The following is a 25,126-nucleotide window of genomic DNA, read 5'->3' as shown; positions in this document are numbered from 1 at the left end:
CAAATTCAGTATGTGAGACATATGGGACTTTTGGTAGAAAAATCCCCCAAAAATCTTCATAATAGACAGCTAACACTCAAAATCATTTGGGCTTTTGTCAACATTTCACATCTTCCTAGAGGAAATTGACAGAACACTTACCCCCACATTTTCCCATATTGTTTATGACACTGTATGTCAAATTCCCAGAAACCCTGGAAAGAGAAAGAAAATGAAAATCCATAACTATGTTAAATATACTGTCCTTACCTCTAGTTGAGGGACAAATGATTCCAGTCTTACAAAATCAGGCTTACTATCCCTCAGTAGCACTGAAAGGGACATTCTTATTCAAGCTTTCTGAGTGGAAAGGAGTTAAATGCTAGAGGTATTTGAAATAGGAATATTAAAGATTCCCACATTTTCTCCCAACCTTGTAAACGCACAAAAACTCAGCCTTGGTTATGAATATTGTTAACCTCATTGTACATGCTTGGCCATTTACTCTTCACTATGAATAAGTTAACAACATGTTTCTAAAGGTTTTGCTTCTCTACATGCTATCACGAAAATTCTCAAACTCTGAATTGTTCCTTCCATAGACACAATGAAGAAATGGAAACTAAGGGAATGTCAGTGAGGTACAATTCAGCATCTTTTTTATTTATTTTATGACCACTTGCTTAGAAGACTAATAGAATTATGACACTGAAGATGTCAGGAGCCTCTTTTGATTTAGAGTTTTTAATCTCAGGCAAGTTACTGAGTGAGAGAGCAACTGAATAAGGATGACAAAGAGGGACAGAAGAGATGGCACAGTGGTTAAGAGCATTACCTGCTGTATTGGAGGACCAGAGTTCGGTTCCTAGCACCCACATGGCAGCTGTCTGTAATTTTAGCTCTAGGGAGACTCCTTTGTGGGCATCCAGCACTCATACACACACATATAAGCACATGAAATACTCATATACATTAAAAAATATTTTAAAAACTAGCAAAGAGAATTTGCCTTTATGGCTCCCTGGCAATATAAGAAAATAGGGAGTTGCCTCCTCTACACAGAACACATCAAAGGAAAATATTTTCTCTTCCACAGATAACATTGGAGATTAAATACTTGTTCTGAGTCTCTAAAACTTAAAAAGAAAACCTCTGCTAAGTTTCAGTTATATTTTGATTATGCCAATAAAAATTTTAGAACCATGGCTTTCCCTTGCTGGAATCTACACTGGGGAAAAAGAACATTTCCTTTCAAGGATCACAAGTCTGAACATCAAGACCTCAGCATGCCCTTGTGGTACGATTAGGCATCCTTTGGATATATACCATGAGTGTTGATATGACAGAGGTCTGAGTTGATCAACTGTGTCAAACCAGATTCTCCAAAGACTAACATCGAGGCCTTTGAGAAGCTGATCTTGCTTCAGATGGAAGCTAAACATTATTTTTTAAATGCATCCTCAGTTCTACTCAAGTTTTTATCTTTTTATTGATGGAACTAAGCCAGTCTCAGCAACCACAAGGGGAAAGATAGGGAGCCCAATGAACACTCACCTTCCTGTAAGCAAGGATTGACCCCAAGAAAGGCAGAGGTTTGGGCCCAGGAATTCCCAACTTTTTAAAAATTCCATGTGAATGAGTTCCGTATCTATGAAGTGAAAGAGAAAACTAGTACATTGGGATTGCCGTTGTATGTTAGAGTGGCTCACCTGTCATGGATATAGACACTATAAAATTCAAAAGAGGAAGCAATATATAGGCAACAAATAACAACAAAAACTCCAACAATAATTATTTTTGGTCTTCACTTCTCTAGAGTTCTCTGTGGGATTCTCAAAAATCACAAAGGTTATCTTAAAAGGTAAGTAAAATTTGGGGGGGGGGTCTAAATCCTAAAGTTTATTACTAATCATTAATAAATGTTTGGAAAATTGAGTTTGAATGTTCATGTGAAATCCAAGCTGAGTTCTTATATAACATTTTTCACTTGTTTTTATTTAGGAAATCGATTAGATGCTAATCAACTCTCCTTCTAGTGATCTTCAGTAAGAGCCACACCCTGCAAATGTATTTGAGAGTTCTCTCTTGAGAGAAGAGGCATACTCTCCACTTCCTCATAACTCAGACCTAAAGGTATTTCATTTCATCACTGGCTCATCCTCTTCCTTATTTACCTACACTAAGGTATTTGCATGACAGGACAGACAGGTATATCAAACACTGATGAATTTTTTTTTTTAAGTTTTATTTTATTTTTTACTGTTTTGAAACAGTTTCTTTTTTTTTTATTCTTTTTTAATTAAAATTTCCACCTGCTCCCCGTTTCCCATTTCCCTCCCCTCCTCCCAAATATTGCCCCCTCCCCCCACTTCCCTCCCCCTATCCCCACTCCTCTTCTCCTCCCCCCACACCATTCCCCCTCCCTCTTGATACTGAAGAGCAGTCCAAATTCTCTGCCCTGCGGGTAAAACCTGTAAGCAAATTTATTTCAAAGCAAATGTGCAATCTATGCCATGTATTTATGCATTAGGCTCCTGTTCCTGACACTATTATAAACAAATGAAGTTGCTGTAAATACATCAGTTCTCAGAAATATTGAAAGTAACAGACCCACTTTAATTCTTTGAAGGAAGGTCCTAGGATTACTTCAAAGAAATTCTAGGGCTGAATAAAAGAAAATAAATTTTTTCAGTTAATTGCAAAATAGCATCAGATGGAAAAGATGTTGCCGCAATACTTTAAATGCCTATTCCTTTAAAGAATAGCTACCTTTAAAGTAAAGCTATCTCTGAATTTTTCATGTTTACATCATTATGAGTTTCTACCTTTCCTTCGAAAAAAACGATGACAGAAGTTAGATATGAGGGAGCATCTACTACCCACAGACTCATAGGCAGAGAGAGTCAAAGGAGAGAGAGAGAGAGAGAGAGAGAGAGAGAGAGAGAAACAGTGGTTCTCATCTTCCTAATAAAGTGATCCTTTAATACAGTTCGTCATGAGATGGTGACCCGACAACAATAACAGTATTTCGTCGCTACTTCATAGCCATAATTTTGCTTTGGTTATCGTCTGAGATTCAGTTCTTACATGCCGTGCTCTGGTAATGTGGGAAAGATACCACACAAAATTCAAAACCACATACTTGAGTGTTAGGACCAGGTCTAGTACATATTGATGGCTATATTTTAAAAAATAAATTTTTTGATAAAAAAATAAATAAATTGCAATGTAAATATCAGATAAACTGGATAACTGATATTCGATCCTTGATAAACGTTCATTTGACCTAAAGGAGGTCACGACCCACAGGCTAAGAACAATTTCAGAATGAGCTGGGCATGGTGGCCACGTATGCTTTGAGTTCTGGAACTCAGGGTAACCTCTCTCCTGCCCTCACAGGAATCCCTTCATTGGAAGGAAATTCTGCGATGGATGTTCTTACTGAAGCTCCCAGAAGCACTTAAAGGGAAAGCATTTAACATCCTTTTTGTTTCCAAGTGTCTGCTATTTGAGGAGGCCAGTAGATCTCACAGGCAGGAAGGAGTAACTCCTTTTTTTCTTTTTTTTTCTTTTCTTGGTTTTTCGAGACAGGGTTTCTCTGTGGCTTTGGAGCCTGTCCTGGAACTAGCTCTGTAGACCAGGCTGGTCTCGAACTCACAGAGATCCACCTGCCTCTGCCTCCCAAGTGCTGGGATTAAAGGCGTGTGCCACCATCGCCCGTTTTTGTTTTTTTATTTTTTATTTTTCTTTTTTCTTTTTTAGAAGTAACTCCTTATACTGATGCTATGGACTTGAAGGGAAATGTTGAAGGGAAAGAACCAAAGTCAGGTCTCCTTTACTCTAAAGATTCATCATTTAATAGTACTAGAGAGATGCTTAGTGGTTAAGAACATTTGTTGCTCTTGTGGAGGACCTGGGTTCAATTCCAGTATTTATATAGTGGCTCACAGCCAGATATCTGTATGTAACTTTAGTTCTGAGGGGTAAGATGTCCTCTTCCAATCTCCTCGGGCAACAAATACACATGTATGTGCACATATATACATGCAAGCTAAACACTAATATAAAATAAAATGACCAAATGTAATTTTAAAAAAGACTCATCACTTAGAAGAAAATAGTTCAGCATATTATAAGTAGAAAGACAGAGTTTAGGGAAGACAGCTCCAGAAGGGTAGCAAAACAAGGAATAATCTGAGCCTACCATATGGCCTTGGATATGCACTAAGGATATTGTATAAACAGTCCTAGAGGGGAGAGAAGGGAGTAGAAAAGAGCCATGTGCACATGGGACAACACTATACATCTCCTACATCAGAGGACACAGGTGGATATGGCAAAAAAAGCTCCTCCTATCCCCACAATCCTGAGACCTTGCAGAAGAGACCTCCCAAAATACACAGGGACCAATTATGTGCCATCCACATCTGTTGAGCTCCGGTTGGTTAATCTGGGAGAAACCTGAGACTCAATCAGAGGATACCCAAAACTAACTGCTGCCTCTCAATCCTTCTATCTACAGAAAGTGGAGCTGAGTAGAAGAGTAATGTGCATTTATTCCCTTAGAGGGATTTGCTTAAGATCAGCAGCAACATCTTAGGTCTTTGTAGCATGCCACACTCAAGCAACATTCCCTTCATTTTCTCTTTGGAGAAAAACAGGGAAAGGAAAGAATTGTCCAAGTCACCTTCCCAAGTCCTAATCACCTAGGAGAGGAGCCTGGGCAGTTTACTTACAGATAGAGGAGCACCAGGCTGGTAGCCAGGAGCATCCAGGTTTCCAAGGAGAAGCTTGGAATTAGGTCCATTGCTGCTTTCTTTAATCAAGTCTCTCTGTTGTGGTTTATTCTCAGCTGTGTGTGCTCCACCTTGCAGGACTGAGCCTGATGAGTTTTCCTGTCCTGCTGTGACTCAAAAGAGGAGCCTGCAGTGTTAAGTGCAGGGGTGGGAGAGGTGGGACTGAGCTTGCAGCCAATGAAAACACGACCATGCTCCACCCACAATTCCAAGAGTCGGGTGCACTCTCTAACTTTGCAATTGGCATGATGCCATGAATGTATTTACTTCCAGCTTTGAACTCATTTGCCATGAAACATTAACAAGGAAAAAATTGCAAAAAGTGATTTTATTGTCACTTAGGGCAAAGGTTACTTATCAGAAACTCAAGTGAAATCATCGGCTTTAATGTTCTGTCCTTGGTTACTTTCTGTAGTGATATTAAAAAAAAAATTATGACCAAAAACAACCTGGGGAAAAGGGTTTATTTTGTATTACATCATGAAGGGAAGTCAGGGCAGAAATACAAGGTATAAATCTGGAGGCAGAAACTGAAGCAGAGGCCCATGGCTAAATGCTGCTTACAGATTTGCTCCCTGTGGCTTGGTAAGGGTAATTTATTCTCCCATGGAAACAGTGCAGAGAACTGGAAAGGGCCAAAGACTCAAAGGCATGAGAGTCCCCCACACCCATATAGACTACTTACATAGTACTTTCTGAGTTATTTTGGGAGGTGTAGTGCCGATGTGTGTGTGTGTGTATATATGTGTGTGTATGTGTGTGTGTGTTTGTGTGACATGTTCTGTTTTGTTGCATGTAGCCCATAGTCAGAGAATTTTATTGTTTTAATGAAAGTGGCCCCTACTGTAGGCTCATATATTTGAAACCTTCTTCCGCAGCTGGTGGAACTGTTTGGGAAGAAATAGAAGATGAGCTATTGTTGGAGGAGGTTTGTCACTGGAGTGGGCTTTGAGGTTCCTAAAGCCCACATCATTCCCAGTTAGCCATCCTCTCACTGCCTTGAGGATTGGATGTAAACTCTCAGCTCTGCTCCAGTGCCATGGCTGCCACATTCCCCACCATGATGATCATGGACTCACTCTCTGAAACTAAGTTGCTTGGCTATGGTTCAACAATAGTAGAACAGTTACTAAGAGAGAGGCGTTTCTATCCTTCCTCTACCATTGGTTTTCCCTTATGCCCATCTTGATGCCTCTGGAACCTCCTTCCCTGATCTTCTACACCAGGTGTAGCTGTATAAGTTTATTTCTACATCCTCTCCTGTATCCTATCATTGTCAGGAAGGTAGATGGAGCCAGAGATCTCAACATAAAGCAAAATAAGTCAGATTCAGAGAGACAAACATTGCATAAAGAATCTTTTTAAGTTTTACTTTATTTTCAGTCATGTTGGCGGTAGGTAGACATGCACAGTACCTGCAGAGGCCAGAAGAGTACACTGGATGCCCCTAGAACTGGAGTTATAGATAGCTGTGAGCCACATAACAAGGATGCTGGACACCAAACTCCAGTCCTCTGTCCTCTGTAAGAGCAAAATGTGCTCTAAACCACTTTCCTATTTCTCCAGGTCCCTCCTATGGACCCTAACAAACAAAAGGCCTAAACAAATAATAGCTATAAAGGAATAGAGAAGGGACCATGGGAGAGTAACAAATTTGAGTAACTAGAGGAAATATGATCACAGGATCTTAAGTAAAATTTTGTACTGAACTCCCTTATATTTTTGAACAATTATTACACTAATTAAAAAAGAAAGCCAAGTAAGTTGTCCTTGGACAGAAGGAAAACTGCTTGAGAGCATTTCAGATACTGGTTGCACCTCACTCATCAAAGATTGCTTTGGGAGCTTTGGGGCAAAGGGCTCACACAGCAACTTTGCTATTTGATAATCTCTTCATGTGAAGATTAACACAAACAGCTATGAACCCCAGATAAGAAACTGGAGACAGACCAAAATAATTATACCAAAGTTTAACTTGGCAAACTAACTGGTTTGGGGATTACTCATAGAAGTGGGGGTGAGAAGTTTCTTATAAGAGCACAGATAGCTCAAAGAAATCACCTGAAACCTGTCCAAACATCCAAGCATGGATGTTGACTCAGAAAAAAAGAAAAAAAAAAGCTTGAACCCTGCAACTCTCTGTACATTTTTCAGGCACCTTAATAAGTCATAGAGTCTCATCTCCTCAGCAATCCTTAGAATTTATAAAGTTTGAGAGGTGAGGGATTGTACATCTTATCAGCTTCAGGGACTAACTGAGCCTTTTGAGTTGTTTACTCCCTGAGTCTTAATGAGCCTCCCTTTAGAAGTCCCTGAGTGTTTTCCAGATTCACTTTAGGATATCCTGAGTTTTCAGGCATTTCCTTCCAGGATGTAATGACTTAGAAAATTGCTACACAACAATTCAAACAAGTGTTTATCCACATTCAACCATCAGGCTGTTCACAGGATATCACCACAGCTTTGGTCCAAATTGGCCCTTAACTGCTGTATCTGTTAGCAGAACTTGTGAGCATCTGAATTCACAGGAAAGAAGATGGTGAGCATTGTGGGGGGCACAGAGGTTTCCACAATACTTCACAGGAAAGCTACAGTCCAGGTACTGTGTTCAAGTCCTAAGCCCTATGGCAGTTCCTGTAGGAGCAGCAGGTCGAACTGAGAAAGAAAAGAGTGCTGTGACAGAACCCCCCCACCCAAGGCTCTGGCCAGCCCAAGTGTGGCAAACATGGCTTCGGCAGGCCTCACCTTTCTCCCCAAATTCCTCTGCAATGCCAACATGAGTGGTAGACAAGGCTGTAGAGACAGGGTTGTGTCTACTACCACGTGACATTAATGACAGCTATGGAGTCAGCAGACTCAACTCAAGATCCAACGCCTAAATATCATATAGACTAGGTACACCTCTTTCATAAGAGCAATATGTCTGTAGAGGAAGGGGGCTTGATTAAAAGTGCACATGTAACTTCCCTCTGGAATCTCTGGGATGGCAAAGCCCTACACAAAGTTATAAAAAAATGGAAACTACCTTGGATATTAAAGGCACACATGGAAACCTTAGATATATACAGATGAACTAGGGTTGAAATTCCACTTAATTCTCATACATTTCTGTCAGTTTTTTCAGTTCACTAGGCAATGTCACATAGAGTCATACTGCTATCCATATTTTATAGGTGTTAAAACTTGAGTTTTAGTGACTGTCAGCAGCTTTACAATAGCAATTTTTAATTTTTTTAGGTTTTTTTTCATTGCATGTGTGTGGGTGTTTTATGTATATATGTCCACCATGAGTATGCCTGATGATCTAGGAAATCAGAAGCTAGCATCCAATCCCCTGGGATTAGAACCACCAGTAGTTTTGAGCCACCATATGGGTGCTGGAAGTACTGAACCTGAGTACTCTGGAAGAGTGGCAAATGCTCTTAACTGCTGAATCATCTCTCCCACCCCATATACCATCTTCTATGACCACAAAATCATCTATTAAGTGAATATAGAGGGAGATTTAATTCATCTAGTTGGGACTAAGGATATGATTCAATTGGTAGAGGCCTTGTCTCTTATGCCAAAGGCCCTGAATTTGATCCCAGGTACAAGATATAACCTGGCATGGTGGAACAAACCTGTAATTCTTTGGGAGGGAAAGGATTGGGAGTTCAAGGTCACCATATGCTATATAGTAAGTCTGAAGCCAACATGGATACATGAGACTATACCCAAAAAGGGAGGAGTTTGAGAGATAGCTCAGTTAACAAAGTGACTTCCTTGCAAGAATGAGGATATGAGTTCAAATCCTCAGAACATACACAAAAATTTACATTTAGTTGTGTGCCTGTAACCCCAGCCTGGTGAAGACAGGCAGATCTCTGAGGATCACTGGTCTATCAGCCTAACCTAATCAGTAAGTCTCTAATTGAGTGAGAGACCCTGGTTCAAAACATAAAGGCAAAGGGAATGGAGAGATGGTCGAGTGGGTAAGAGCAATTGCTTTTTGTTGTTTGGTTTTGAGGGTTTGGTTTTATTTATTTATTTATTTGTTTGTTTGTTTATTTATTTATTTATTTATTTATTTTAGACAGGATTTCACTATGTAGCCCAGGCTGACCCCAACCTCACTATGCAGACCAGCAAGCTGGCTTCGAATCACAGAAATACACCCAAGTCTACGTCCCTAGTGCTGTGATGAAAGACATGGGCCACCACACAGGGCCTGTTGCTGTTCTTGCAGAAAACTGGAATCCAGTTTCTGGCTCTCACCACAGGAGGCCTGGAGCTCCAGCAATCTGGTTGGTGTTCAGATTCTTGCCTATGATTCCCCCCACAGCCCATGTGTCTTCTAGAACTAATACTCATTCTGATCATAGCAGGGCCAAACCAGGAATCTAGTCACGACAGTGTAGGGACACTGTGTGGAAGCTCCCTTTCTTCCCTCCCAACCAAAGAGCACAGAAAACATGAAAACAGGAAGAAATTAATGTGTCCTAACTGTTGACAACTTAATGCCTTACCCAAATCTAAAACACTTTTTATACTTTTTTAAAATTTTTTGAGCTCTACATTTTTCTCTGCTCCCCTCCTCTTTATACTTTAAAATGTAAAACCAGGCTAGGTGAAAAAACTCAGTGTATGCGGTACTCACCACGTAAGTTTGAGGATTTGAATTTGATCCCCTAAAATATACGCATAAAAAGCGTTGCCTATGCCAGATGGTAATGGCTCATGTCTTTAATTCCAGCACTTGGGAGGCAGAGGCAGTTGGATCTCTGTGAGTTTGAGGCCAGCCTTGTCTACAAAGTGAGTTCCAGATAGCCAGGGTTACACAGACAGAAGCCCCGTCTCAAAAATTAAAGAAAGAAAGAAAGAAAGAAAGAAAGAAAGAAAGAAAGAAAGAAAGAAAGAAGGAAGGAAGGAAGGAAGGAAGGAAGGAAGGAAGGAAGAGGAGGAGGAGGAGGGAGGGAGGGAGGGAGGGAGGGAGGGAGGGAGGGAGGGAGGGAGGAAAAGGAAAGGAAAGGAAAGGAAAGGAAAGGAAAGGAAAGGAAAGGAAAGGAAAGGAAAGGAAAGGAAAGGAAAGGAAAGGAAAGGAAAGGAAAGGAAAGGAAAAAAACATGCCTGTCACACCGGTGATGGGAGACAAAGAACACAAAGACAGGAAGAATCCCTTGGGGTTACTGGCCAATCAACGCAGCCAAATCAACAAGCTTCAAATCCAGTGAGAGACCCTGTCTCAAAAAGTGAAGTGGTCATGGGAAGCCTGCCCCATTCTGAACAGAAGCAGGGGATGAATGGATTGTGGGGGTGGGGTGGGGGAGGGAATGTGAGAAGAGGAGGGAGAGGAAACTTGGTCAGGATGTAAAATAAATGAATAAATTTAATAGATGATAGATAGATAGATAGATAGATAGATAGATAGATAGATAGATAGATAGATAGATAGATAGATAGGTAGGTAGATAGGTAGGTAGATAGGTAGATAGATAAAGTGAGTTGGAGAACAACTGAGAAAGACACGATATTCACCCTTGGTCACAAATGTGCAGTTACACACACACAAGCAAACACAGCAAAGAGCAAACAGACACACAATCATGCACAAGATATAAAATCCATCTGTAATTAATCATGTTTTTCTCTGAAAAACATACTTGTTAAAAGGTTCTTGTAGCTAAATGTAATATGATTTTCCCCTGTCCTATCCACATAAAGGCCTGTCGTCATTCCTTGTGACCAGGCTGTCACAGGGTGAGACAGCCTGGTCATTCCTTGAGTTAAAACCCAGGCAGCATCAAGGTTAACTCACAGTGTAAGGTCTTAGCCAATAAATGGAGGGAGGCTTCTGTGAACCTTTGTCCATGTAAGGTAATAATTTCCCATGTGAAGGAACATGTACACTGAGAACTGAGCTGAAGATGTGAAGATACACTGTGTACCAGAAGTACATTTATCGAAGCACTCACTTCCTGTTGTGAGTACTCTCAGTAGACAGATGACTCACAGTCAGGCCTAAGACACAGCTAAGTAACAGCTAAACACAGCCCTGGTTGCAGATAAGAACAGCTGATAATGAAAGTACATTGAGCTGAAATTAATCACACAGGTATTAGAAACATACAGCCTTATCAATATTGAATTGATTATCTTTTTCTGTGTCCCTAACAGGTCAAAGTTTGATCTTTAATAATGGTAAAGAAATCATTAAGCTCAGAAATAAATATAATCATACTTATTGATCTGTTCCAAGTTTTACTACAAAAGCCTGGGCTCTGAGGATCCCAGAAGAAGAGGCTGAGCCACCCGCCCCCATGTGATAATTAAGAAGATGAATAGAGATGCAGGACAAAGAGGGAGATTTAATACCCAGGGCTATATTAAGAATGAATAAAAGGGTTCGTTGACTCAAATTAAGTCTGTCTCCTAAGGGTTATCAGGAGCTTTTGGATTGTGTGCGTGTGTGGGGTTATCAGGAGCTTTTGGATTGTGTGTGTGTGTGTGTGTGTGTGTGGCATATGTATGTGTGTGTGCAGTAACACCCACCCTTATGAACACATGTGTCTTCCTCTATTGCCACTGTTTTTTTGTACACACTTTTAAATTTTATTACATTTTAAAATCTACTTTATGTGTGTGCATACTTGGTGCCCGTGGAGGTTATAATGAGTGTTGAATACCCCCAACTTTGAGTTACAGACAGTTGTGAAACACCATATGGGGGCTAGAAACAGAGCCCAAGTGCTCTGGCAAAAGAAACAAATGCTCTTAACTGCTGATCCATCTCTCTATTAATCCCCTGTTTTTAATGTGTGTGTGTGTGTGTGTTTGTCCACATATTTATAAAGTGCTTTTTATTAAGATAAGATCTCTCACAGAATCAACTAAGCAGGTCTCATAGGGACTCAGAGAAACTAAAGCAGCAATCAAGGAGCCTGCATGGGTCTGTGCTAAGCCCTCTGCATACTGTTACAGTTGTTTAGTTTAGGGGTTTTCTAGTACTTCTAACAGTGAGAGTAGGGGTTGTCTCCGACTCTATCGCCTGCTCTTGGGACATTTTTTCTCCTACTGGGATTCCTCGTCCAGTCTTGATATGAGGGTTTGTATCTAGTCTTATTGCATCTTGTTATGTTTTATTAAGTTGATATCCCTAGGAGGCCTGCCCTTTTCTAAAGGGAAATGGAGGAGCAATATATTTGGGTAAAAGAGTTACATGGAGGAGTGAAGTGAAGGGAAACTGCAGTTGGGATGTATTGTATGAGAGAAGAATAAAAGTAAAATAAATTATTGAATGTTAAAAATTTTTTAATAGGTCTATACATGGTGTATGCACATGTGTGTATGCATCCGTATGTATAGAGATGCACATGAGGGTAGGGAAGTTTGTGTGTATGTGTGCGCATGCCTGTGGAAGGCCAAGGTTGGTGTTGTGAGTCTTCTTTGGTCACTCTCCACTTGCTCTAGTTTGACTTCTCATGCTGTAATTAAGAACTCAGACCAAAAGAGTCATGCCCTCCCCCCCCCGGAGACTGTTTGGCTTATACTTCCAGGTCACAGTCCACCTTTAAGGAAAAGTCAGGGCAAGATGTCACTCAGAAAAGTAGAGGCAGGGACTGTGGAGGGCTGCTCCTGGCTGGGTTGCTCATTGCTTTGCTTGCAGACCCATGCTTCATTACCTTTATTCAGCCCAGGACCACATGCCCAAAGAATGGTGCTGCCCACAGTGGGATGAGCCCTGCATCATTTACTAATCAAGACAATCACACACACACACACACATGCCCACAGGTCAATAGTATCTGGCAGCTCCCCAACTGAGGTTTCCCTTTCACACCATGCCAGACTGAAAACTAAAGCTAACCACCATTGCCTCATATATTGAAGCAGGAGCTGTCAGTTGAACCTAGAGCAAGCCAATACAGCTAGTCTCACCAGCCAGCTGACTCTAGGCATCTTGTGACTAGAATTACAGGAGGCCTGCCACACCCAAATGAGTTCTGAGGATCTCAATTCCAGTCATCACTCTTGTGCACAGTGCTTTTACTGCGAAGTCATCTCCACAACCCGGTTGTTTCCTTTAATTATACAGCTTGATAAGGTTTGCTGATACCACAATATATGCAAACTTGATCATATCAATCCATTCTCCTTCTGCCCACACCCTCTTTGCTCCCATCAGCCACTTTTCACTCTGATAATCCCTTTTCTATTTTCAGGGTGATATCACTGATATCTACAATAACCTCAAGTGCTCAAATATCAAAAGCTTGAGTCTCAGTGTGACAAAGTTTAGATACAAAGCCTTTGGGAAGTGATGGCCCATGAGGGCTCTGACCTCACCAGTGGGTCAACCCACCAATGGATCCATAGTTTCACAGACAACTAAGAATTACGGGAGCCTTTAGTATGTGCTACTAGCTGGGCTACTGCCATCCTCTGCCAGGAAGGGCTGGCTTTGGGAGTTCCTAAAAGTTCAAGTCTGGACATGAAAACAAGAATGGAAAAGTGGTAAAATATAAAAGTAATGTGTTTGTTATAGTAATGCCAGGAAGGAGAAGAAGGAACACCAACCATCCTCACGACTGTTGCCCAGAAACCAATATTCAGAAGAAACAACAGTGGGGAATAAGAGATGGGAGGCAAGAAGCACACACAGTCAAGCAGTTATTTAGAAGTTTTCTTGTTTAGAAGTTTTCTCCAGATTGGCCACACATGCTTGACAGCAATAAGAAAGCAGTTGTTGCCCGGGGGCGGTTTCACCTCTAGTAGAAAGATGATTATTCATCATGCCTGCTGTTCTTGGAATCCAAGATGAAAGGAGGAGAATGTGACCCACAGAAAAGGACAAGTCCGAACAGCAAGATGGAGCTGGTTCCTTAGGGTCAGTTCAATATGACTAGGGAATTCTGGGCCGTGCCCCAGTGATGCGGAGCAGGATGATGCAAACCTGGTCATTGGCAACATGTTCCTTATTGTGTCCCCATAAATCCTGAAAATATCTTAACCACCTTGGTGTCTTCAGCCTTGAATAAGGATTATTATTTATCTGATTGCTTCTTACGTGATTCTCATGTGTACATGCAGAGTTGAGCAAAAACCCAATCCAAAACTGAGATACAAAATGGAGACTTAGATGGCGTGCTTTCATCCTCTCTCTGGAACATGTCTGTTTACTAAAAGATGTTGCCTCTAATGTTGGAGTGAGTGGGCTCAGGGGCCAGGCTCTTGAAGAGCATATCTTCTTCCTTAAGTCCTTCTTTCTCTCTTTCTGACTGCCATAAGGTGATCAGCTATGCTCTACCATGTATCCGTGACTCACCACAGACATAGAAACTACAGATCCAAATACTATGGGCAGAAACCGTGAGAAAATGAGCCAAAAAGTTTCTTTCCTTGAGCGTCTTTGTCTCTGGTCTCTTAGCAACAGAAAACTGTCTAATGCAAACAACTGATAAATAAGTAGCTGTTGTCTCTACACCTAATGCTACGATTCACAGGCTTTTGGAACTGATTTATGGTAGATGACTAGAAAATACACAAACTCATAGAAACTGAACAACTCACTACTGGATGAAATTATGTCCTAGACAGAAATGAAGAAGGAAATACAAAAATTTTTAGAATTGAATGAAAGTGAAAAAAGAACATACCCAAATTTGTGGGGCATAATGGATCCAATTTTAAGAGACAAGTTCAAACCACTATGTATCTACATCAAAAAGCTATAGAGTTCTTCCATCAATACATTAAAGACACACTTATTTCTAAAGAAATAAGAAAAAATAATACTCAGAAAGAATAATTGAAAAGAAACAATCAAACTCAGGACACAAATTAGTAAATAAAATTAAAAAAAAAAAAAACGCACTCCCGGAGATTCAAGCCAGGATTTTGAGAATGCTAAATAAACCCTACCACTTGAGCTGCATTCCCTATGCCTCCTTTCAAAACGTTTTTTAGATTGGGTTTTGGTTTTGGTTTTACATTTTCTTTAGTTCTTCAGGAGTTTCATGGTATGTACTCAACAGTGTTTGTACTAGAAAACAGATGGTAAACCATAGGAATCTGAAGTCAGAAGACTGTTCAACAGGAGTTACAACCTTACTGTGGAAAACCTAAGAAGGTCCCGGGCCTTCTGGAGGTAATAAGAGTGCTTCTGTTACTAGCTAGGGAAGTTTTGTTGGGTTAGAAAATTATAAAAGGAAGGGTACTGCATGTGTGGACAGGTGGCCAAGTTCCTCTTCCTGAGAAAGGATTGGCTTTTGTGGTTTGGTTGATTTTTAAGCACTTAGGATGTTTTCTAGAACACTCTGAGCCATTCTTAGAACCAGAAGTTTATGCTAAGGGTCCAAGAAGGCAGAACAGCAATTCTACCAGGTTCGATGATGGATATCATATTAGAATGGTACAGTTACACATTATCCATGTTATTTGTGCACTAGTCAAAAAGCATCAGGAATTTGTTCAGTTTAAGGTGAATCATATTCAAGAATATATTCCAAAAACCTACAATGGTAGTAATTAGGTGAGAAGATCTCTCCTTAACACTTTCTTCAGAGCCTTAGCAACATCCTTATTCCTCAAAGTATAAATCAGGGGATTCAGGGTAGAAGTAATGATGCTATAGAAAACAGAACCAACTTTGTCTTGTGATGGAGTGCGCTGGGAATGGGGCCTCATATAGGAGAATATGGAGGCACCATACCAAAGAGAAACCACAATGAGATAAGAACTGCATGTGGCAAAGAGTTTCTCTTACTCCCAACTGAATGCATCTGAAGGACACTATGGAGAATGAATCCATAGGATGTAGAGACAAGAATGATGGGGAGGAGAATAAGGAAAACAGTGCAGATGTGCACTGTGGTCTCATACACAGTGATGTCCCCATACACCAACTTCAAAGCAGCTGGAAGTTCACATTAGAAGTGGTGGATGATTCTTGAACCACAGAAAGGGAAGCTCATGAAGATGGATATGAGGATTAGGGAGTTCACAGATCCACTCAACCATGACATGGCAGCCATCATCACTCCCAGTCTTCTGCTCATGAGCACAGTGTAGCGTAAGGGGTGACAGATGGCAAAATGGCGGTCATAAGACATGAGAGCCAGGAGGACACACTCTGCACCACTCAGAGACAGGTACACGAAGTGCTGGGTGGCACAGCCCACAAATGAGATGGACTTCTTGCCAGACAGGAGTTGCTCACCATCTTGGGAATGGTTGTGGAGACGTGCATCAGATCTGTGAGGGACAGCTGGCTGAGCAGGAAGTACACTGGTGTGTAAAGACGGGGGTCAGCGCAGATGAGGAGGATGGTGAGGCTGTTGCCACTCACTGCAGTAAGGAACACCAGCATGATCAGGAGGAAAAGACAAAGATGGTTGAAGGAGTCATCAAAGAGCCCTTGAAGGATGAAGTCTTCCAGGGAGGTCTGGTTCCACCCCCACATGTTCCTCCAAGTACACTCTACCTCCATCCTTTCTGCATTTGATCCCTCACCTCCCACCATTTGTTGCCATACCCCCACCCTCTCTTCAACACAAGATGTCTATTCTATTTCCCCTTCCCAGGAAGATTCATACAATGGTCGCCTGGAGCCCTCCTTGTTGCTTAGCTTTTCTGTGTAGGTGAATTATAGAATGGGTATGCTTTGCTTACAGCTAATATTCACTTATAAATAACAACAATTCATGTTTGTTTTTCTGGGTCTGTGTTACTTCACTCAGCATGATTTTTACCAGTTGCAGTAATTTCCCACAAATTTCCATGTGTCATTGTTTTTACCAGCTGAGTAATACTCCATTGTGTAAATGTGCCACAATTTCCTTGTCCAGTCTATGGTTGAGAGATATCTAGGTCATTTCCAGTTTCTAGTTATTATAAATGAAGCTGTTATGGGCATAGTTGAGCTGGTGTCCTTGTGAAATGATAGAGTATCCTTTAAATGTATGTTCAGGAGTAGTAAAGTTAAGTCTCGAGGTATGTTAAGTCTGGCCTGATGAGTCTGTACGTTTCAGAGTAGAGGAATGTGGATTGTGGGAAGAAATCGACCAAAAAACAGAAGATAGAGTCAGGCTGGTGAGAATATAAACTTGTACACAGAGTAGAGGAATGTAGATTGAAGAAGGAAATAGACAAAAGACAGAAGATAGAGTAAGGCTGATGAAAATGCAAACTTGTATAACCACTTTGGAAATCAGTATTGTGGTTTCTCAGAAAATTGAGAATCAACCTACCTCAGGACCCAGCAATATCACTGGGTATACATATATCTATGCATATACCCAAAGAATGATCAATCATACTACAAGAACATTCATTCAACTATGTTCATAGCAACATTATTTGTGATAGCCAGAACCTGGAAACAACTTAGATGCCCTTCAACCAAAGAATAAAAAAATGTGGTACATTTGCACAATGGAGTACTACTCAGCAGTAAAATACAATGACATCTTGAAAATTGTATGCAAATGGATGGAAGAAACCATCCTGAGTAAGGTAACCCAGACCCAGAAAGATGAACAAAGTATGTACTTACTCATAAGTGAATACCAACAGTAAAGCAAAGGATAAAGAGCCCTTAGTGAATGACCCTAGACAAGCTAAGTAACAAGATGAACCCTAAGAGAAACATATGTAGATCACCCTGGGAAGGAGAAACACACAAGCTCTCCTGACACTATTGGGAGCATGGGTATGGGGTGAAGGCAGTGCAGAAGGGGAGGAGGAGAGGAGAAGGGGACTGGGGAGGAGAGCTTGAGAAAATGGAATCGTCGAGATGGAGGAAGGACAGAGACAGAGAGCAAAACAAGAGATATTTTGATGGAGGAAGGGATTATGGGGCTAGCAAAAAACCTGGCACTAAAGAAATTCTCAGGAATCAACAAGGATGACCCCAGATAAGACCCTAAGCAAAAGTGGTGAGGGTATCTGAACTGACCTTGCCCTTTAGTCAGATTGATGACTATCTTAAATGTCACCATAGAACCTTCATTCAGCAACTGATGAAAGCAGAGACAGAGACCCACATCAAAGCACTGAATTGAGCTCCCAAAGTCCAGTCGAAGAGTGGGAGGAGTGAGAATATGAGCAAAAAAGTAAAGACCTTGAGAGGGACACCACTGAAGCAGTTGACCTGAGCTAATGGGGCTCACTGGCTCCGTCTGGACAGGAAAGGAACCAGCATAGGACCAAACTAGAACTTTGAATGTGGCTGACAGCTGTATGGATGAAATAGACTGTGTGTCTACTGGCAGTGGCACCAGGATTCATCCCTACTGCTTATAATGGCTTTTGGGACCTAATCACTTTGGATGCATAACTTGCTCAGCATCAATATAATAGGAAAGGCCTTGGTCCTTTCTCAAAGCAATGTGCCCTACTCTCTCTGAGGAGTGGATAGGGGTGGAGTGGTTGGAAGGTGAAGGGAATTGGAGAAGGTAAGAGAGTGGGAAATAAAATTGGTATGTAAAATGAAATAAACAGTTTTTTTTCTTTTTAAAAAATTGATTAGTTAATTAATTAGAATAAGAAGATACAGTCAGGAGAACTTCCAGTGAATACTGTAGCAAAAGGCCAAAAAAAAAAGAGCCAAAAATTCTCAAGCTTATTACTCTTAGTCTTTAAATACCCCCAAACAAAAGGAGAGGGTACAAGACTCCCCTGACACCAAGAGCAAGAAGATGTAATTATCTCCTTACATCTTGAAACACCTGGTAAGCACACCCTAAGTCAAAACCTCCTGTTGACTGGCCTCTAAAGAGTAAGGCATCCAATAGCCACACCTTGGTCAATCATCCTTGAGGAGAAAGAATAAGTCTGAACTATCTAGCCATTAGTCAAGATAAAAAGGATTAAAAACTGTGGACCCTCACAGAGGTAAATCAATTTCCAATTTTCTGAGAAACCACTACATTGATTTTAAAAGTGGATGTACTAGTTTGTCCCTGCACTAGGGTTATAAGAGTCCATACCTTTCTGTACCTTGGCTCTGGAGGATTGAACTTATACCTTCAGGCTTCCTCCACTAGCATTGAGAATTTGAGCCATATCGCCAGCACAAGCTTAGTTCGATGGAGCTGCCTCCAACTCTATCTTATTCCCAATGCCCCTTCAGTAAAATCATTCTCCAATGGTGACATTCAGATCTCGTGTCTCTTGCTCAGAAACCACATCAAAACAAACACAGAGACCCAGCTTGCATCCAGAACCCTTCTTCTGCCTGCACCAAGCAAGGTAGGCACTTTGTTGACGAACTACCCAACCAGCACGGAGATCTGAGCTCGGTACTAGGAGAGCCATCATTGGGGTGAGTTTGTGACCCATGGCAGCAGCCCCAGACAGGGAACTCAGAAGTTCCTCACACACACCCCCATGCCTCCTGGGCTCCCTGCAGAGAATCTACTCCCTGCAGACTGCCTCTCTCTTCCTATCCCAGCCAGCTTGCATCCAGAACCCTTCTTCCTTCTGTCCCCTTCCTTCTTTGGGCACATAACACCACCTAGCTCAGCCTGTCTGGGCACTGGGGGTGAATCCTCAGGGCAAACAGGCAGGCGGGAGTTCCTTTGTTTCACTGGCCTACCCGCACCAAGCAAGGTAGGCGCTTTGTTTACGAACTACCCAACCAGCACGAAGATCTGATCTTGGCACCAGGAGAGACATCATTGGGCAGGGAGAGCTAATCTTGGCACCAGGAGAACCAGCATTGGGCACGGAGATCTGATATTGCCACCAGGAGAGCCATCACTGGAGCACCAGGAGAACCATCACTGGGGAGTACCATCACTGGGAAGGTACAACAGTAGGCAAGGAGGCTGGATCCTGTAAAAGAAGATCCATAGGAGAGCATTCGGAGGAAGAGATGGGCAGGTGCCAATGCAAGAATTCACCCAACAATCTGAAAAATAATATGAAACCACCAGAACCCAGTGACCTCACAACAGGAGGACATGAACACCTTAATCATGAAGAAGTAGAAAAAATTGACTTTATGAAAGTGATTGACGCCCTTAAACAGCATGTAAAAAATGCCCTTATAGAAATGGATGAGAAGTATAACAGAAAGTTTGAAGAATTGAGTAAATCAGTGAATGAAACCCTAGGAAACCAAGGAAAAACAATCAAACAGATAATGGAAACAGTTCAAGTCTTGAAAACTGAAATGGAGGCAAAGAAGAAAACACAAACAGAAGGCTGGCTGGACATGGAAAATCTAGGTAAATGAATAGAGACTACAGAAACAAGCATAACCAACAGAATACAAGAGATAGAAGAAAGAATCTCAGATTCTGACGATACCATAGAGAAAATAAACATGCTGATCAAAGAAAACAACAAGGCCAACAAACTCTCATCACAAAACATTCAGGAAATATGGGACACAATAAAAAGACCAAACCTAAGTATAATAGGAGTAGAAGAAGGGGAAGAGGCGCAGCTCAACAGTCCAGAAAATATATTTAATAAAATTATAGAAGAAAACTTTCCCAACCTAAAGAAAGATATACCTACGAAGGTTCAAGAAGCATACAGAACACCGAATAGGCTGGATCAAAAAAAAAAAACATCCCCTCGCCATATAATAATCAAAACACAAAGAATACAGAACGAAGAAAGAATATTAAGAGCTGCAAAGGAAAAAGGCCAAGTTACTTATAAAGGAAAACCTATCAGACTTACACCTGACTTCTCTATGGAAACCATGAAAGCCAGAAGGTCCTGGATAGATGTACTGCAGAAACTAAGAGACTGTGGATGCAAGCCCAGACTACTATACCCAGCCAAATCGTTCACTATAAATGGAGAAAACAAAATTTTCCAGGATAAAAACAAATTTAAACAATACGTAGCCACAAATCCAGCCTTACAGAAAGTAATAGGAGGAAATCACTAACCAAGGAGTCCAACAATGACCACAATATCTCAGACAACTAGAGACCCTTCACCAGCGAAACTCATAAAAGGGAAACACACAAAATTTACTACTAAAAAAATGACCGGAGTTAACAACCACTGGTCATTAATATCACTTAATGTCAATGGAATCAACTCACCTATAAAAAGGCACAGACTAAGAGATTGGATACGAAAACAGGATCCAACATTCTGCTGTTTACAAGAAACACACCTCATACTACCTGGGCTCCCTGCAGGGGCTCTACACCCTGCATACTGCCTCTCTCTTCTTGTCCCACCCAGCTTGCATCCAGAACCCTTCTCCCCTCTGCCTCTTTCCTCTTTGGGCACATAACACCATCCAGCTCAGTCCGTCTGGCGCTGGGGGCAAATCCTCAGGGCAAGTAGGCAGGCGAGACTTCCTTTGTTTCACTGGCCTGCCTGCACCAAGCAAGGTAGGCGCTTTGTTTACGAACTACCCAACCTGCATGGAGATCTGATCTCGGCACCAGGAGAGACAGCAGTGGGGTGAGTTTGTGACCAGCGGCGGAAGCAACCCTGGACAGGGAACTCTGAAGTTCCTCATCCCCCTCCCTATACTCCCTGGGCTCCCTGCAGGGGCTCTACACCCCGCATACTGCCTCTCTCTTCTTGTCCCACCCAGCTTGCATCCAGAACCCTTCTCCCCTCTGCCCTCTTTCCTCTTTGGACACATAACACCATCCAGCTCAGTCTGTCTGGCGCTGGGGGCAAATCCTCAGGGCAAGTAAGCAGGCGAGACTTCCTTTGTTTCACTGGCCTGCCTGCACCAAGCAAGGTAGGAGCTTTGTTTACGAACTACCAAACCTGCATGGAGATCTGATCTCAGCACCAGGAGAGACAGCAGTGGGGTGAGTTTGTGAACGGCGGCGGAAGCAGCCCTACAGGGAACTCTGAAGTTCCTCATCCCCCTCCCTATACTCCCTGGGCTCCCTGCAGGGGCTCTACACCCCACATACTGCCTCTCTCTTCTTGTCCCACCCAGCTTGCATCCAGAACCCTTTCCCCTCTGCCCCCATTTCTCTTTGGGCACATAACACCATCCAGCTCAGTCTGTCTGGCGCTGGGGGCAAATCCTCAGGGCAAGTAGGCAGGCGAGACTTCCTTTGTTTCACTGGCCTGCCTGCAACAAGCAAGGTAGGGGCTTTGTTTCGAACTACCCAACCTGAAGGGAGATTTGATCTTGGCACCAGGAGAGCCATCAGTGGGAGAGCTAATCTGGGTACCAGGAGAGCCGTCTTTGGGCACGGAGATCTGATATTGGTACCAGGAGAGACATCACTGGAGCACCAGGAGAGCTATAACTGCAGAGTGCCATCACTGGGAAGGTACAACAGTAGGCAAGGAGACCTGATCCGGTAAAAGAAGATCCATAGGGGAGCATTCGGAGAAAGAGATGGGCAGGCGCCAATGAAAGAATTCACCGAACAATCTGAAAAACTATAGAAACCACCAGAACCCAGCGACCTCACAACAGGAGGACATGAACACCTTAATCATGAAGAAGTAGATAAAATTGACTTTATGAAAGTGATTGAGACCCTTAAACAGCATGTAAAAAATGCCCTTATAGAAATGGATGAGAAGTATAACAGAAAGTTTGAAGAATTGAGTAAATCAGTGAATGATACCCTAGGAAACCAAGGAAAAACAATCAAACAGATAATGGAAACAGTTCAAGACTTAAAAACTGAAATGGAGGCAAAGAAGAAAACACAAACAGAAGGCCGGCTGGACAGGGAAAATCTGGGTAAACGAATAGAGACTACAGAAGCAAGCATAACCAACAGAATACAAGAGATAGAAGAAAGAATCTCAGACTCTGAAGATACCATAGAGAAAATAAACACGCTGATCAAAGAAAACAGCAAGGCCAACAAATTCTCATCACAAAACAATCGGGAAATATGGGACACAATAAAAAGACCAAACCTAAGAATAATAGGAATAGAAGAAGAAGAAGAAGCGCAGCTCAATGGTCCAGAAAATATATTTAATAAAATTATAGAAGAAAACTTTCCCAACCTAAAGAAAGATATACCTATGAAGGTTCAAGAAGCATACAGAACACCAAATAGGCTCGATCAAAAAAAAACATCCTCTCGCCATATAATAATCAAAACACAAAGCATACAGAATAAAGAAAGAATACTAAGAGCAGCAAAGGAAAAAGGCCAAGTTACTTATAAAGGTAAACCTATCAGACTTACACCTGACTTCTCTATGGAAACCATGAAAGCCAGAAGGTCCTGGATAGATGTACTGCAGAAACTAAGAGACCATGGATACAAGCCCAGACTACTATACCCAGCCAAGCTTTCGTTCACTATAAATGGAGAAAACAAAATTTTCCAGGATAAAAACAAATTTAAACAATACGTAGCCACAAATCCAGCCTTACAGAAAGTAATAGAAGGAAAATCACTAATCAAGGAGTCCAACAATGACCACAATAACTCAGACATCTAGAGACCCTTTACCAGTGCAACTCAAAGAAGGGAAACACACAAAATCTACTACTAAAAAAGTGACCGGAGTTAACAACCACTAGTCATTAATATCACTTAATGTCAATGGATTCAACTCACCTATAAAAAGGCACAGACTAAGAGACTGGATACGAAAACAGGATCCAACATTCTGCTGTTTACAAGAAACACACCTCAACCACAAAGACAGGCACCTACTCAGAGTAAAGGGTTGGGATAAGGCTTATCAAGTAAATGGACCTAAGAAACAAGCAGGTGTGGCCATACTAATTTCTAACAAAGTTGACTTCAAACTTAAATCAATCAGAAGAGATGGAGAGGGACATTTTCTACTCATAACAGGAACAATTCATCAGGATGAAGTCTCAATCCTGAATATCTATGCCCCTAATATAAAAGCACCCACGTATGTAAAAGAAACATTGTTAAAACTCAAGGCAGCCATCAAACCGCACACATTAATAGTAGGAGACTTTAATATTCCTCTCTCACCAATGGACAGGTCAATTAGACAGAAACCTAACGGAGAAATAAGAGAATTAATAAAGGTAATGAATCAAATGGACTTAACAGACATCTATAGAATATTCCAAGCCAGGCGTTGGTGGCACACGCATTTAATCCCAGCACTTGGGAGGCAGAGGCAGGTGGATCTCTGTGAGTTCGAGACCAGCCTGGTCTACAAGAGCTAGTTCCAGGACAGGCTCCAAAACTACAGAGAAACCCTGTCTCGAAAAACCAAAAAAAAAAAATAGAATATTCCACCCAAATAGGAAAGAATATACCTTCTTTTCTGCAGCTCATGGAACCTTCTCAAAAATAGACCACATACTCGGTAACAAAGGAAACATCCACAGTTACAAAAAAATATTAATAACCACCTGTATCTTATCAGATCACCATGGATTAAAGCTAGAATTCAGCAACAATGCTACCCCCAGAAAGCCTACAAACTCATGGAAACTGAATAGTCAACTACTGAACCATACCTGGATTAAGGAAGAAATAAAGAAAGAAATTAAAGTCTTCCTTGAAGACAATGAAAATAAAGAAACAACATACTCAAACCTATGGGACACTATGAAAGCAGTCCTGAGAGGAAAGTTCATAGCACTAACTGCCCACTTAAAGAAAACAGAGAAAGCACACATTGGAGACTTAACAGCCCACCTGAAAGCTCTAGAAAAAAAAGAAGCAGACTCACCTAGAAGGGGTAGAAGACAGGAAATAATCAAACTGAGGGCTGAAATCAACAAAATAGAAACACAGAAAACAATAGAAAGAATCAATGAATCAAAAAGCTGGTTCCTGGAGCAAATCAACAAGATTGATAAACCCCTATCCAAACTAATCAAACGGCAGAGAGAGAATTTGCAAATTAATAAGATCAGAAATGAAAAGGGGGACATAACCACAGACACAGAGGAAATTCAGAGAATCAATAGATCTTACTACAAAAGCCTGTATGCCACAAAACTGGAAAATGTAAAAGAAATGGACACTTTTTAAATAAATACCATATACCAAAGTTAAACCAGGACCAGGTGAACAACCTAAATAGACCTGTTAGTCGTGAAGAATTAGAAGCTGTTATCAAAAACCTCCCTTCCAAAAAAAGTCCAGGACCAGATGGTTTCAATGCGGAGTTCTACCAGAACTTCCAAGAAGACCTAATACCTATACTCCTTAATGTATTTCACAATATAGAAACAGAAGAGTCATTGCCAAATTCCTTTTATGAAGCTACAGTAACTCTGATACCAAAACCACACAAAGACCCAACCAAGAAAGGGAATTACAGGCCAATCTCACTCATGAACATCGACGCAAAAATTCTCAACAAAATTCTGGCAAACCGAATCCAAGAACACATTAGAAAAATTATCCATTATGATCAAGTAGGCTTCATACCAGAGATGCAGGGCTGGTTTAACA

At 41.4% G+C, this 25,126-nt stretch overlaps 1 protein-coding gene and 1 pseudogene across 1 annotated transcript in view; both read right to left on the bottom strand.

The window, feature by feature from the left end:
- LOC130870750 (cytochrome P450 3A9) overlaps positions 1 to 4,869 on the bottom strand; it is a 32,146-nt gene extending 27,277 nt beyond the window's left edge. Inside the window, exons 1-3 of the mRNA XM_057763528.1 lie at positions 4,716 to 4,869; positions 1,534 to 1,627; positions 142 to 194 (exon numbers count right to left, since the gene is read on the bottom strand). Of these exons, the coding sequence (XP_057619511.1) occupies positions 142 to 194; positions 1,534 to 1,627; positions 4,716 to 4,786 (218 nt within the window). The 5' untranslated portion in view covers positions 4,787 to 4,869. The remainder of the gene's footprint in view (positions 1 to 141; positions 195 to 1,533; positions 1,628 to 4,715) is intronic.
- A 10,412-nt stretch (positions 4,870 to 15,281) lies between these two features.
- LOC130870751 (olfactory receptor 2AE1-like) lies at positions 15,282 to 16,215 on the bottom strand (annotated as a pseudogene).
- Positions 16,216 to 25,126: the final 8,911 nt, after the last annotated feature.

This window comes from Chionomys nivalis, chromosome 3 (assembly GCF_950005125.1).
Source record: "Chionomys nivalis chromosome 3, mChiNiv1.1, whole genome shotgun sequence".
NCBI lineage: Eukaryota > Metazoa > Chordata > Mammalia > Rodentia > Cricetidae > Chionomys > Chionomys nivalis.
Note: the sequence above shows the minus strand (reverse complement) of the source record. Positions and strands in the feature narration are given on the sequence as shown.